A 16,240-nucleotide genomic window follows, 5' to 3' on the forward strand; every position below is an offset into this window, starting at 1 on the left:
ACAATGTTGCCGCTTGCAACCTTGGTTCAAAACACAGGCTGGTTTGGTATCAGTCTCTCTGATTCAACTGCTGTGCTGTCTTTACTGACGCTGCTTTGTTGTAGGAGCCAAGGACAATACCGCAGCAGTAATTGCTCCTCCCTCCCTTGTTTATCGACGCGGGAGAGCCCTTGGTACCTTTGACACACCATGCAGGTTTGATCTGCTTTAGTTCCTGGTCTTAGGAATCTTACTTTCCAAGGTTCACAAAAGTAACGATCTTTAAAAGTCAAGGGCACTTCCCTCCTTGTAACCCTCCCTGTTCCCACCGTCTTTCTCCTCGTATTAAACTGCCATCTCGGAACTGCTGTTTCCTCGTGTGTTTTGCCTCGCTCACTGTGTGCTTTCCTGCTCTGCCTTTTATCTGTGTGGGGAAGTGTAATGGACGGCAAGTGTGTATAATGATCAGTAAATGCTTGACCATTGTATTAGGTGTACACTGGGACCCCCAACCGGCCCATAGAGCTGGGGTTTGCCCAATAGTACTTTAAGATAAGATAGCAGCACCCGTGAGATGGATGGGGGTGCAGATTAATACTCAAACACCAAATCAATAATGACAACTCAACTGTTTGGCAAAGGGAGTCCGTTTAATGACAAGTACAAAAAACAGGGAGTCTCATGAATATTAGTGGATGCATGATCTCTCTCGCTTCACAACTCCAAAGAATTTCACAAAAAACACATCATTTATACTAAAAACTCGTCATCACTGACATTTTAACGCTTAAAAATTGGCATGCAATTTTATTGGTTCTAGAAAGGTAACTTTAATATAGGTACTATATCTGTATATGGTAACGGAGTAAGGAGATTGGGTAAACACTGTCAGGTGGGACATCTAAACCCTACCTTAAAAATGACTACTGTGGACGTCACTAAAAGTATGACGTCCCATTGGTTCTACTAACTATAGGACCCTAGATTACTTTGTCCACTATGATTGGGTTGGCATCAACCCCACTCATACCTTTCCACTTGGCTTAACAGCAGGCAGAATGGTCGTCCAGGTGCAGGGTGCCCCTCAGTTCCCCCGGCCTTCCTCCAATTATTGTTACAATCAATCTTCACTTTAGTGGCAATGTGTCAATTATTTCACTGTGGTTGGCCTCGAGACTGCATCTCCTGTCTGGAAAAGTTCTGATATCTTCGCATGGCACTCCGCCACGCGTAGGTGTGAAGGTCTCACTGCTTCTCGCTCGGATGGTCACGTGCTTCAGACACCGTGAATTTGCATCTTCTTCATGTAATTCATGTATTTGATTTTCACTTTATGCACACCTGCCTTCGGTTTCTTATCTCGACCTTTCAGAGCAGGATATTCTGTTCCTTTCTTTATTAATTGTAGCTACTGTTCGTCTAATTTAGCTGATAGGACCTTGGTTTTCTGGCGCGATTTACCTCAGCTGAGTTTCGTTCTTTTTACTCTCGATTTGTTAAATATGAAGCTCTTCTTGTATGACCTTTAGTAACCTTTGGTTAATTCTGCTTCTTGTGCAAAGTGGGAATATACTTATATACGTGCTTCTTTTGAGGTAGATATGTATAGGTGGCGCTTGCCGCACTCTATCTTCCTGCTAAGCATAGCAAGCCGCACAATTTCCTCAGCTTTCTTGCGGTTCCAAGCATATGTACATGCGTAAACTGGTTGAATATCTTTGTTATGCTAACAGCTTAAGCTTCTTACATTTGACATTGTCCTTTTAATTTAGGTCCACGATGTTCCTTGTCCATGGTATTTCGTCTCTTTACGTTATTCTCTTGTCGTCATCTCTTCTATATGTGTGTTAGTTTGGGTTCTTGTGTCGTCACCATTCGTCTTCCATTAAGTCCTTTTTGGTTTCTTCAGGGATTGTTCTCAGATGAACCATGTTTCATTTCATTTGTTGATATGGTTTTCTCAATGGGTACCTTACTGTCCATGGTTTCTTTGGTATAGGCACTTCAATAGGTGCTGTTCTTCTGATAGGTACTGGACAGAGCCCTACTGCGGCTCTTTGCAGGTTTATTTGCTCATCATACGTCACATACTTTGGCATGAACATTCCTGGTACTTCAAAATGGACGGTTGGAGTGCGGGCTGCATTTGGGACCTCCTCTACATGGGACATGTCAGGTATACGACTCTGGTTCGTTGTCGCTCATGGTGAACTGTCCGTGAGAAAGTGTTTGTGTAAGGATGGGGGGGGGTGTTGAGTTCTTAGTTATCCTACCTGGTAGGATGGGGAAAGGGTGTTACAGGGAAGGGGATACCGCTTCTCATCATCCGGCATCCCACTTCCAATGCCCGAAGACCCCTCAATCCAGGTGAACCTCCCGCACTGGTCCACCCCAGGAACTTGATCCAAAAGCGATGGGCGTGTCCTGGTCACCTGGATGACAGATCCCCGGGGACTGCGAGCGAGGCACCTTCAGGTTTCTTACAGTACTTATTCGACTGCACCTTTCTTTAACAGGATTAATACCTCCTGTAGGAGGAGCAGGTCTGGATCTTTCAAGGACGGCCTCTTGGGGACAGTTAGAGGCCTCTTTAGAAAAGGAAGGCAGTACCCCAGGGAACCTGTTTGCAGTGCCCATGCAACAGGGATAATACTTCGGCTCTCTTCCAGATGCTGAGATAACCTGCCTCCTATCACAGTGCTGTGGGTTAAGTCCTTAAAGTGGTTTTGGGGCAGCAGAGGTTGCGGATGGCAAAGAGGTTGAGGGTGTAGAAGCACCTCTGCCTCCACGTCCTCGTGAACCATGAGGCTGTCTCCTTTGACCCCTCTGAGAGAACTGGCCTCTCGATCTTCCAACGGAGGAGTAGAAAGGAAATTACCAACCCCTCCAACCTTTTGAAAAAGGTTGGCCCTGTTGCGGCTGCTGAATTGTAGCACTCAAGATTTAGCAGCAGCTTTAGAGGATTGCAGTTTCTCTAAACCTTCATTTCCCCTGGAGCCAATGAGTTGTGAACCTTCGAAGGGCATATGTAAAAGTCTAGATTGCACATCATGTGCAAAACCCGACTTTCTCAGCAAGCAACTTAGTATGGTACTGGCAGCCATGGAGTGACTCACACAGTGTACTGTGTCAAAGCCAGATTGTAATGATTGAACACATGGCATCCTTTCCATCCTGTATGATGTTTAGGAAGTCCTCTATCTCCTCCCCCTCAGGGATATGTTGAGACACCATCGCAGCCGCCTACCACAGAGTATAAGTGAACTTGGACAAGGCAAAGGTGGCATTAACCGCCTTTAGAGCCATGCTCCCTGCCGCGAAAACTCTCTTCCCCAGGGTATCCTCTCTTATCTGTCTGGCGGAATGATAGGTTTCAACCCCCCGTTGGAGGTAGAAGTGGCTGCTTGTACCACCAAGCTCTCCGGGCTTGGGTGTTTGAAGAGAAATTCGAGGTCCATGGAGGAAGGTCTTGGGAGGATAGTTCAGGGGCAACCCGCTCGCCTTGGAAGCAAGACGATGCAGAGCAATACAGGTTCAATCCCCGGGTCCACGCTTAGACACCTCTGGGTATTAAGCATGTTATAAATAACCAAATACAATTACAAAAGGTATATATTTCTTGGTGAAATCTTTATTCACTGCAGAGGTAGAAATTGGTTACCTCCAATTTTCAAGGACTCCATTTCTGACTGTTGTATGGAATAGGAGTATGGGATCCTTTGTCGGACCCTTATCAAGGATGTGAGTTAAATCATCCTATTCAAACTCCACAGAAGCTCTACCCCAGACATGATACTTGAATGACCTTTGACATCACAGATCTGTATGATACATCAGCATGCCTAGATCCCTTAGGTGTACCAAACTCCAGCTGTGGAGAAGGTTCCAGCCCACTAGCATCTTTAAGTGTCTCACCCAGGTCCATCATCCCAGATTCCTCTGAGATGAGCTCTTCTGGGACATCAGGAGTGCCATAATCAAGGCCAACCCCGAATACAGGGTTTCCTACTCTTCCTCCTGCTCATAAATTGTGCTCATGTGGTTTCAAAACCTTAGACAGCGCAACAAGGATGTTGAAGACTTCAACAATGTTGATTTCGACGTCGAGGAGCTCGAAGTCAACACCTTCGAAGAGACAGATTGGAGTGTAGAAAGAGTCTGAACGCGAGGTCTCAAGTCCACAAATGGCATTGGAGGGACCTTCAAGATCTTTCTGAAGTGGACCCCTTGCTCACTATGCTTTAGAGAGGCACAGCTTCACCTCACTGATGAGGGCCAACTAGGCCGAAAATGCGTGTCTGGGGTTGCTATTGTTTCTCTTGTTCAGATAAGACTTGCGTAGCATTTCGGTGCTGGACTGCCCTAATGGGTGGGACCAGACTGATTGCAAATGGATATTCCTCCTCTGTGAAAGGTACAACAAGCTGAAAGGTGGTTGTAGACCCTCCTGAGAGGGCACTTTCCCAAAGAGCAGATCATTTGGCCATGTTCGTTCTCAGCAGAGGGGCTCTTACACTTCTATTTGAAATATATTGACCCAAGAAAATGGTTATTCCACTTTTAAGAAAGAATGGTCAATTGCTGTCAAATTTATAAGTCAGACGAATGCATTTTCTATTGCCATCTCGATTCCATGCTATGTATTTTACTATACACTGTGCATTAAGAAAGTTCACATTTAATGTTAGTCAAATTAAACGAAAAAGTAGTATTCTGTTACATATATATGAGGCTGATTTATTAAGCTCCAAAAAATTGCGTAAGAAGAACCTAAATCCATGTTTGGCCTAAGTTTTACATACAGTATTTTTTGGAGCTCAGAAATTTTGCTTTTATCTACGGGATTGTTTTGAGCTTAGTAAATTTAGTCTTGCTTAAGATATTTTTTGACCTTAGTAAATCAGCCCCATATGTATTTATAGGTTCAGATTGAAACAGCTTAGTCAGCTCAGAAAAATATTGTGAGGAAGTATAACACATTTTGGAAATCCATGTTGATTTTATCTGGCCTTCATACAATAAATGTGATCATGAATCGATATGAAGATAGACTTTGCCGCCTGTGCTTGGCTCAGGTGGAAACCAGCTGACCTATCCTGAACGCAATGTAGTGTTTTGGAATTACAGTATCATGAAGCCTATTCTGGTTTTGGGACAGAATCTGATGGTATATACTAACAAGGTTACTCACCGTAGTGACCACCTTACTCCAAGTCCATAGTCCCCTTTCCTCCACACTTATGGGACATTCCTCCGTTCTGTGGGACGGGACCGGAGCACGTTGTAAAAAGCATCACATTTTTCAAAAATGTGTCCTTCCTCTCTTTTTATGCGGGGCACAGCACGTGGCCGTAACCCCGCCCTTCTTAGCTCCGGCCAGCGCATCACCCATCAGTCCTTTTCTATCGCCAGGTCAGAGACCTTTAAGCAATAATAGAGGAACCTTATTAGAGGGGACAGCGGGCGGGCGTATGGAGGAAAGGGGACTATGGACTAGGAGTAAGGTGGTCACTATGGTGAGTAACCTGGTTATACTCCTACGTCCCGTGCCCTTTCCTCCATACTTATGGGAGATTCCCAAGCACTCCTCACATGAACTATGGGTGGATGGAAACCCCTTTACTGAAAAAGGTTTTTCAGCACGGCCTGCCCAAACTGAGCATCAGATCTGGAGCTCAAGTCCAAGCAGTAATGTTTACAAAAAAACGATGAGGAGGCTCAAGTAGCCCCTTTTGCATTGGTCTCCCAGGGGACATACTTTTGAAAGGCAACAGCAGCTGCCTTGCCCCGTACCAGATGTGCATGAATCCCTTTAGGTGGCTGTAGGCACTGAACAGTGTAAGACTCCGAAATACAGGCAGCAATCCATCTGGAGATAGTCGCTTTGGAGGCCTGCTTGCCTTGCAGGCTGCCAATGGTCACCAAAAGTTGAGAAGAACTCCTAAGTTCAGAAGTTCTGTCCAAATAGAACTTAAGAAAAATCGCTAGAAGCTCCAGATGATTTATATGAAGGAACTTGTCTTGTGGTGGCCAGAGGTCGGAGACCTGAAGAGGATCCAACGTCGCAGCCACCCCAGAAGTGAGGAGTCTGTCTTGATCGTCACCATTGGAGCGGGGTCCTGGACACCCACTCCCACCGACAGGTTGCTGAGAGATGACCACCATCGCTATTTTCTTGGAGTCCGGATCCACAGCCTGATGCCAAGAACTCTGAAGAGCCATTTGCGTCCTCCTCATCTTGAGTCGGGCAAAGGGAAGAGCCAATACACACGAGGCCATGAGGCCCAGAAGCCTCTGGAACCACCAGGCCGACATGCTCTACAACTGCGCAAACATCTGACACATGGTCAACAGATCCGCCATTCTGTCCCCGGTCAGGTAAACCCTGCAGTCGATCGTGTTCCAACGAAAACCCAAGAAAATCAGGTCTGAGAGACGGTCATGGAAGATTTCCGCGAGTTCACCGACAGCCCAAGGTGAAACAGCAGCTGGAGGAGAGACTGAAGATTGCTCGAGGCTTTCAGCGGACAAGGACTGCGCAGAAGCCAGTCGTCCAAATATGGATACACATGGATACCCTGTTGCCGAAGATAAGCTGTGATTACCAACATCATCTTCGTAAAGACACGCAGTGCCGAGCTGAGGCCAAAAGGGAGCACTCAGAACTGGAAGTCCTCCCCCCCCCACAGAAAACCGTAGGTATCTGCGATGCGGATTCCAAATCAGGATAAGCATATACGCATCCTGAAGGTCCACCACGCTGAGCCAATCGCCCTTCTGTAAAGAGGACTTTATCTGACAGGGTGTGATCATCTTGAATTTCTCTTGGGGTAGCGAGAGATTGAACTGGGAAAGGTCTAGGATGGTGCGCAGGCCAGCCTGGTTGGGTTTGGGCACCGTAAACAGCCGGGAATAGAAGCCCTCCCCTCACTCCACTAGAGGAACGGGTTCCACCGCCCTGAGATCCAGTAACTTCTGAATCTCGGCTCTGAGGGAGGGGGACACCGACTGCTGGAAGGGAGGATTTATGGGTGTGGTAGGGGAAAGGCGCAATCGGAAGCCCGCCTGAGCGACTGACAAGACCCACCGGTCCTCAGTGATGGTCTTCCACACCTCCCAATGAGACGCAATGCGTCCTCCCACCGGGGTCTCGTGCAAGCGCAGAAAACCCTCATTTTGTTGGCTTGTCGGTGGCAGCATCACCGGACCCTGGGGAGGAGGCTGACTAGCAGGAGAAAAACCGGCTCCATTGCTGCCTTTCGACGGGAATTTTCCAAAGGGGTGTCAACCCTGCAGGATTTCTGGTCTAAGAAAACCCTGAAACCAGAGGAGGGCCAAGGGTTTGACAACTATCTCTGAGTCCTGAAAGGAGGTTTAACCAGGACAGACAAGGACTTGGCGGTCTGAGTGCTGTCCTTGGTTTTGGTCAGCTCCAGGTCAGTTGTAGAGTGAAAGAAAAGAGCTCCTTGCCATCGAAAGGCAGGTCCAAAACCTTATCCTGCACCTCCTTGGAGAACTTGGTGGCATGACGAGAGGTGTCCACACCGAGCATGAGGCCTCGGGCCGAGGTGTCGACATGGTGAGCTGCAGCCTCCAGGAGATCCTGTGCCAAGACCCTGGCATCCGACAAACCCGCTTTGAAATCTTCCAACTTTTCAGCGGGAATAAACTCCTCCAACTCCGACAGACCTTTCCACATTTTCACATTCGCCCCCACTAACACCAGTTCTGCATTGGCTTGACGCAGCTGCAGAGCTGAGTTAGCGAAAATCTTCCTCCCAAGGGAGTCAAGAAGCTTATCCTCTTTGGCCAGAACCTGTGTAGCCGTCGTAGAAGAGGATGACGCAGGTCTGGATTGCAGAGTGGCTGCCGCCACTACCGTGGAGGAGGGGGGCGGACACGACGCTAAGGCCACCTCTTCCTAAGAATGGAGCCTATAACGCGCGTCAATCTTCTTGTTGACAAACAGTCCAGAGTGTGGTTTCTCCCAAACTTTATGGACCTCGGCCAAAATGTCCTTCTGCAAGAACAAGCTGGTACACTCCAAAGGAGATAAGGTGAACGCCCCCAAAAGCACGCCCTCCTCCGGAGTAGGTGCCTCAGGTACTGGAACATCTAACAGACACATCATGCCCAGAACCCGGTCATGAAAAGCTCTGACAGAGCGGGGTTGGTCTTCGCTGTCCTGCTCGCCCTGTACATCATCCAATAGGTCCGGATCAGGTTCAGTCACATCCGGTACCCCAACAGCCGTGTCCACTGGGGACAATGGAGGCAGGCGTGGGAGAGATGGGGGAGGCCCTGCCGATAAAGGCGGTACCGGCGGAGGAACATGCACCGCAGCCGGGACTGTCGGCGCAGGCGGGCAAATCTCCCTGAACAAGCCTCGAAAATACTCCTTCATGGGGTCGGAGCGCATCAGTATTTGAAACCTGCCGATAAAGACGTCCTCCGCCAACGGTTTAGGTGCGACAGAAGGAGGCCTCTCATGAGCGGAGTAACTCCAGGGGCATAAGGGAGAGGGTTGCCAAGAGGTTCCTTCCCCACTGTTGTCTACGTAAATCAAGGGTGTCGATGCCGCAGGAAGCGAGACATTGTGCGGTAGAGGCATCCACGCTTTCCAGTCATAAACTGGACGAAGCGGATGTGCACAAGGAAACCCATGTTCATCTGAAAAAGCGCCCCCTACACCTAGGGCCGATGGCGTAGTTGTAAGGGATGTATCCAAAATGGACGCCGTGGTCTTGGTGGGAACGGCCGCCATTTTGTCAGAACCTGAGGAGAACTGCGACACGTGTGGAAGTGAAGCAGGGGTCTTCACAGGTGGGTCAGGGGTCTTCATTTTAGCCTTAACACAAGGAACCTCGGCCGAGCCGGTACTGTGTGGCCTACAATGTTTCTGTGACATCGTAACAGCCAAACTAGCCTTCGAAGGAAGTACCTTGGCGCTGCCGGTGACGGAGGGATTACGGTCCCGAAACCTCACTCTGTGCCCCCTCAACGGAACTGGAGTCTCAGCAAGAGCAGGAACGATGAGGAACACACCTCACCAACAAGACCTTAACAGGCCTCTCAGAACTGTTGTCACCTTACCCTCTAAATGACGGGCCCCAGACCCTAGTCCGGTATAAGCCCCCGCATGAGAGGCCTCGAACTTTCGTTCGGTGTCAGCAACCCCAACCGAAGTCTCAGGGAGTACCCCGGTGATTTTACGGGAAGCTCCAACCAAGGAGACCTCGGAGCTAGCTCCGGTACCCGATGCCTCAGTAGAATTGGGCCCACAAACAGCCCTCACAGGGCGGGCCTCGGAATGCAATCCGGTATCGATAGGCCCCTTAAGGATGCCCTCTGACAAAACTCTGGTAGAATTTTTAGGCCTACAAGGCACCTCAGGGCAAGCCCCAGTAATAGAGCTTTTGACGCTCCTCCCGGACCGGGAAGACCCCGTGAATGAGTCCCCCGGCTGGGGTGCCTTAAAAAGTTCTTTTTTTCGTCGATAAAAGTTAGAAAATGCGCCGGAGGAGTATGTTGAAACACCTCCTCCCACCGCTCCAAATGACGTTGAAGCGCCTGGACCGAAAGGGAGTCACAATAAAAGCACGAGTCCCACCGGTGATCCGGACCCAAACACTCTAAGCACAGAGGATGGGGATTTGCCCTAGCGAAGCGTCGCTGACAAGAAGAACTATTTGGAAAGTCTAGCTGAAACGGTATAGACGGACTACTACACGACCGCTAAACCAGAGGAAGAGAGGAGGAACTGGAAGGAAAAAATCTTACGAAGATGCAAGTGCGTCCAGTCCTGAGCGAGCGGAGAAAGGACTGATGGGCAATGCTCTGGACGGAGCTAAGAAGGGCAGGGTTACGGCTGCGTGCAGTGCCCTGCCTAAAAAGAGAGGAAGGACACATTTTTGAAAAATGTGATGCTTTTTACAAAGTGCTCTGGTCCCGTCCCACAGGACGGAGGAATGTCCCATAAGTATGGAGGAAAGGGGACGGGACGTAGGAGTATGATGGTATATACACTGATCAGTTTTGGAGCACATTATATGGATCGAACTCACTGGTTATAACTGGTGTAGAGTACTATGTTTGGCGGGAAGCCGTGAAGCTGTTGATGGAAGGGGATCGGGTCTGCCAGTAACATATATTGGATTAAGTAAGGAAGGGCAATATGGAGTATGTATCTATTATGTTATTGTTTGGAAAGGCTGGTTGGGTCATAAGTTGAATAATGGACTTTGCAGAAGAACTGAAAATATTAACAATGTTTTATGATTTTATGATTGTGCTGCATAATTGTCCATTTTGTATTTTGGATAAAGTTGTGTTTAAGGTTTATTTTTAACCAAATACACAATAATAAAAAAATGTAAAAAACAGATCATGAATATGTGAACAGCGATCACCAGACATTCAGGTGCCAACACTACCATGTCATATTGACCTCTTTCCTGTAGATCATATTAAGTTTATTTGGAGAACTTTCATTAAAGGTGACAAAAACAATCAACTTTTCAGAAGAGTCTTAAAACAGTTTTGGTGGCTGGAAACACTTGTCTATAGGCGCCTTACCAATGTCCAATAAAATAAAATAAATAAAATTAATTTTCCAGTTGTATGTTTCAGGTGCCTGGCAGTGTACACGCACAGTTATTGATTTCAGATGAAGACCAAGCGGATGGGGCTCTGTGGGTGTTGGTTGCAGATATTCAAGCCCCTATTGTCCCCATATGCACGCAGGGGGCTCCACCATGCATCTTTAATCATTGTGACACCTATCTATTTCATGGGAGGACCTCTCTCCACAGAAATTGAATGTACCTGCGTTTGACAGAAATCCAGAGCTAATACCTATGCCATGTACACTTGTAGATGCATTTCTGACACGCCCATTAGCTTTCAAACTCCTGCATCAATTGTACTAAAAGGTTCAGCATTCGATTTCTGAAATGATTGGTGCCTTTTTACCAGTGCAATGGGAAAACCCAGCATGGAAATTCACACACATTTTCCAGCATAGTCTTCTACATGTAGCTGGTAGCACCTTTCTGCAAATATTTGCCAGACCTTTATTTATTGTGAATGGTCTGAAATGGCATTTTCTGCCATTTCATTGGGACTGCAGTTAATGTTCATGGACATGACACGTATGACCCTTATCATGGGGTTCATGTGCTCAGGATCCATAACCAGTTTCTGGCGCTCAGAAGTATTATTGGTGTTTTTGGTCTACTGCTGCAAGTTTCTCAACGTTTACCACTACATTTCATTTCATAATGCTTTATTTCAACAATAATGTCATAAAGACCAACATTGACTTTGCAATAATCCCTTAAAACAATTCATTAAAATATAAAGAAACAACAGGTCTGGCTGACAGGAGTGATACGAATGATCTTCATTGAAAGAAAAAAGAAAATGTGCCAACATCATTATCAGTGACTCTGTACCTTCTTCAGTCTTGCCCTCCATGCCCACACAAGGCAGGGTTCGACATTGCTGGGAGCTATTTAGCTCCTGGTTACCAGGGGAGCCTGTTTAGCTTGACACCAACAACGACCAGGAGCTACTTTTGACTTTGTGCCATACAAACCTCGCTGTCTGATATCTACAGTGTATGTTTGGGAATGCATATCGAGGAGAATAACCAACTCACCTAGGGGACATTTAGAGCATATTGGATAATATAAAATGGACAAAAAGTTAGAGTTTGCATATTGCGCAGTTATATTTGCTGTGTGCTACGTACTAGCTCCTGGTTTCCTACTCATAGCCCCTTCCTAACTGGTTATGCCCGATACCCAGGAGTTGTTTTTTGCTCCTGGTGAACAAATCTCAATTTCGATCCCTCCAAGGTAATTACGGGTAGCATATACTGCTAATACATCACTAGAGTTGGTGCAAACAAACATGGCTTCATCAATAGTCCGACAAACTCGAGCCAAGAATAACGGTCCTGATAGCACTGCAGCTGAACGCGCCATTAAGAAATCATCGTTTCATTCATGTTGCCACAGGGCGGGCACCCAGAAGACACATTGTTATTCCAGTTATGGCGAAGGCTTGCAATCGGTAACATCTCTATGCACAGTTTAATGAACCAATACCTTTTGTGGAAAAACTGATGCATGTCAAAACTCTACGACACACCGTACTCAAATTTCCCACTTAGCCTTCACAGTTACAAATAGCTAGTGCCACCATGTCACCCGTGTAGCTCTTGTAAAAGTCCCTTCAGCCTCCTTTACGTAGTGCTAAGACTACAGATTTCTCAGCACCATCCTACAAATAGAATGCTCGGGCTGGAGAGCTGAGGCAAGGGCTCTGCCGCCTCAACGCACACCACTGGCAAGTGGCACATTATCCCATCCGCCATGGCCTTACGTTACGCCGCAAAGAGGGCACAGAACCGCTCCCTATGCACTTCGCAAACCTCAACCACACAATGCCCACTTCATATATAGACCCAAAGCCTGCCCATTGCCTGTGTAGCATCTCCTAATTGCATCTGCCACCGCCAATTCTCTGGGTACTAAACAGGCACCTGCTGGAGATGAAGCTTAAACTATAGAACCCCATTTTTGAACAAATGTAGCACGTCTACAAAGATCTGAAATCGTTGTCTCCTAGGCGCAGATACAAGAGAGCTCAGGGGGAGGAAGGATAGCTCAGGGGCAACACGTTTGTCTTAGAAGCAAGACAACGCAGCGCAACACAGGTTCGGATCCCGATCTTGCGCTTAGAAACCACTTGCTGGTATTAAGCCCGTTATAAATGAACAATAAAATAAATAAAAAATAAAAAGTTATGCCTAGTGAGCGCGAAGTAAACCAAATTCATACTGATAATTCAACCAGAAACTTACCAGATGTTTGGATTCAGCTCGGCCTGCTGGTAAGAGTCGAAATCATCTCGGAGGATAATGTTGTCATTGTGAATTTCCGCTAAGGGGAAAGGAAAGTAGACAGAAATGAACATTGGTCCCTTGCATAGCATCCGCCTGCTGCCAAACATACTAGCATGAAGCTGCGCTGGGAGTATTCAGAAGTCGCTAAGCCTTCCTTCCGGTGTGACGGAGCGTACAAGTGCACGTAAAAGCCGTCAATAAATGCACCCCTAATTGGGCAACTACAGAAGGCCTCCAATTGTTTAGCTTTGGAGTGGAAGCAGAGTTTCCTATGTAAAAAAATAAATAATTTCACAGATGGCCCGCTGTTCTTCTCATTTAAAAGATTTGAAAACAATGGATGGCTGAATAATATGCACTCTGGGCATTAAGGTGTCGTGTCATAATGTCTGTATCAAAAATGTGAAATTGCAAAAATATTCCTATTAAACAGCATTTCAAGTTCTGTCAGCGAATGTGTCTCACTTTGCAAAAAGTGTTTTTTTTTTTTTTTTACTTCTCTCTACAATATACCAGCCTATACATATTGTAGGATTTTTCAAATGACTGTTCTTACTCCAGGCTTTCCCCAGAACATTAAACGATTCCTATAAGTAGCATGTAAGAATTGTGGGGAAACAAATGGAATTGTGGGAACAATGCTCAGATACGCAGGCTGATACTCACGATCTAGCCCGCATTCCAAGCCGTCTGATGGCAAGCTCCCGAGCCCGCCATCTTCTCTCAACCTATGTTCTGATTTTTTTTTTAAATCCCACCCTCCCTATCCCCAACCCCACTCACCCGTTGATTGCAGTGGTTCACCCTGTCGCAGCAGCTTTGCTTTTCTGGCCGCCATGGAGATAGAAGAGGGGCTCCGTATGGAGCCCCACCTTCTACAACCATGGTGGCCATTTTAGAAAAGTATTTTCATTAATGGAACAGGACGCGTGCAGCGTCCCCTTCAATGACTGGAAGGAACAAGTTACTTACCTGTAACTGTTGTTCTCCAGCATGTGTCTGGCATGGATTCACATGCTCCTGAATATTCCCTGTTAGGCCGGGTATCCTCTGTAAAAAGAAAGCAGTTTCGCTTCGAGCTTTAAAAGCAGCCTTTTTCCCATACACCAATCACTGTTCTCTGGGTCAACTGCACCCATCCAATGACAATAGTCTCCGTAAGCCCCACCCCCGGTGACCATCTTCAGATTTTTACCACACGCTTCAGTGTTGGTAATCCTCTAGAGTTGCTGTTCAAGCTACTGTCATTTTTTGATAGTTTTTTGCAGATAAATTGTGTTTTTTTTGGTCTAAACTTCTCTGTTCCGCTAACAGTCAGTCGCCAGCATCAGGGTACCGTTGTCGGTGAAGATCTTCTGCTACATCGTCAGATCTTCGTTTTAATGCACCCATCCAATAACAGTCGTCTCTCTAAGCCCCACCCCTGGTGGCCATCTTCAGATTTGGTAAAGCATGCAAAGTGGCAGTATGAACCAAGAAGAGCCACAGTGGGGAAGGTGGGAGGGTTTGCACGTGAATCCATGCCAGACCCATGCTGGAGAACAACAGTTACAGGTAAGTAATTTGTTCCTTCTCCAGCATGGGGTCTGGCATGGATTCACATGCCCATCAATATGAATGCACAGCAGTACATATACAGAACCATAAGAGGTGGCAAGGCTTTACAGAAGTACAAACACTTACCCCTGGAACAGACTCATCTGCCGACACTTGATTCCTCCCCGGAATCCTTGTCGATGCAGTAGAATCTTGTTAAGGTGTGCACAGACCTCCACGTAGCCACCCTGCAGATGTCGAGCAGGGGAACGCCAGAGAGAAACGCTGTCATAGCTGCAATGGCTCTGGTAGAATGTGCTCCTTGCCGTCCTGGACGATGACAGTGCATGATGCAGTCGGAGGGCCACCTGGAGATGGAAGCCTTCAACAGGGCCTTCTCATGATTCACAGGTCCAAAATTCACAAATAGTTGAGATGTCTTCCGAAAGTCCTTCGTGCATGCCACATAAAACTTCAAGGCATGAGCAACATCCAGCGAATGCAACAACCTCTCAGCGGGCAAAGAAGGATTCGTGAAGAAGACAGGGAGAACTAATGGTTAGTTGAGATGGAATTCAGAAGGAACCTTAGGCATAAAAGTCTGTAGCACCACACTTGCAGCACAAGTATGGATGTTTGCAGGAAAGGGCCTAAATCTACCCGACCAGTCTGGTCGAGGTAATAGCTACAAGGAAAGCATTCTTCCATGAGAGGAACTTCAGAGGAGACTGTTGCAATGGTTCGAATGGAGGCCCCATCGGTTTAATTAGAACAATGTTCAGCTCCCAAGCCGGAGCAGGCGCCTTTACCAATGGAAAAGTCCTGAAGAGGCCCATCAGAAACTCCTTGACGAGCCTGTGAGACCACAGCAACGGCCTGCCCGTAAACCGTGTGTACCGGGAAATGGCCGCTAAATGCACCTTGATGGAGGTGTGGGCCAATATAGCCTCGGCCAATGACAGCAGGTACGGTAGGCATTGTGAAGCTGTGATGCACAGAGGTGTAAGTTAAGTCCTGTAGCATGCTGTGAAACGGTTCGATTTGTGGCTGTAACACGAACGAACGCATAGAGGACGCTGTGACCTTGGCCAACACCCCCCTACATTCCAGCGGAATATCAATGCCCAAACTCTGGGGCCACAGGAGCCAAGTCGCGATGGTTCAGCGACGCCGGGTCGTGGTGCGGGATTGTTCCGTCCTCTCTGGAGAGGATGTCGGGAAGAGGAGGTAGCCGGATGGCTGGGGCCACCAAAAGGTGGAGTATGTCTGGGTATCAGATCTGACGTGGCCAAGCTGGAGCGATGAGTATCATCTTGCTGTGACAGCATTTGAATGTGTTGATTGCCCGCAGCAGCAGCGGGATTGGTGGGAAAGCGTACAGGTAGCGGCCCCGCCAAGTGAACGAGAAGGCATCTCCCAGGCTCCCTGGCTGGGGAAACCTGCTGGCGAACTCTTGGCATTTCGAGTTTGTCACCTTTGCGAAGCGGTCCATCTGGGGTCGGCCCAACATACTAAAGAGATGTGACATCTGTGCCTGCTGGAGTTGCCACTCATGGCAGGATCGCAGCTTCTCGCTGAGGGAATCCACAATGGTGTTCTTGATGTCCGCCAGGTGGGACAAGAAACATGTCCTGAAGAATGGCCTAGTGACACAGGGCCTGTGCCTCCAGCGAAAGATCAGGAGAGCGGATCCCCCCCTGCTTCCGGATATAAAACATAGTGCCGGTGTTGTCCATGTAAATCCTCACCACCAATCCTAGCAGGAGAGGCAGTAAAGACTTGAGGGCCCAAAACACGGTCCGCAACTCCAGTACA

General features: G+C 47.5%; 1 protein-coding gene across 2 annotated transcripts in view; it reads right to left on the bottom strand.

The window, feature by feature from the left end:
- RELN (reelin) overlaps positions 1 to 16,240 on the bottom strand; it is a 2,335,047-nt gene that overhangs the window by 1,642,789 nt on the left and 676,018 nt on the right. For both annotated transcript variants that reach the window (XM_069628072.1, XM_069628071.1), the window contains exon 6: positions 12,848 to 12,926. In XM_069628072.1, coding sequence (XP_069484173.1) covers positions 12,848 to 12,926 — 79 coding nt within the window. The remainder of the gene's footprint in view (positions 1 to 12,847; positions 12,927 to 16,240) is intronic.

The sequence above is a fragment of the Ambystoma mexicanum genome, chromosome 12 (assembly GCF_040938575.1).
Source record: "Ambystoma mexicanum isolate Mex_15411 chromosome 12, UKY_AmexF1_1, whole genome shotgun sequence".
In the NCBI taxonomy this organism is placed as follows: domain Eukaryota; kingdom Metazoa; phylum Chordata; class Amphibia; order Caudata; family Ambystomatidae; genus Ambystoma; species Ambystoma mexicanum.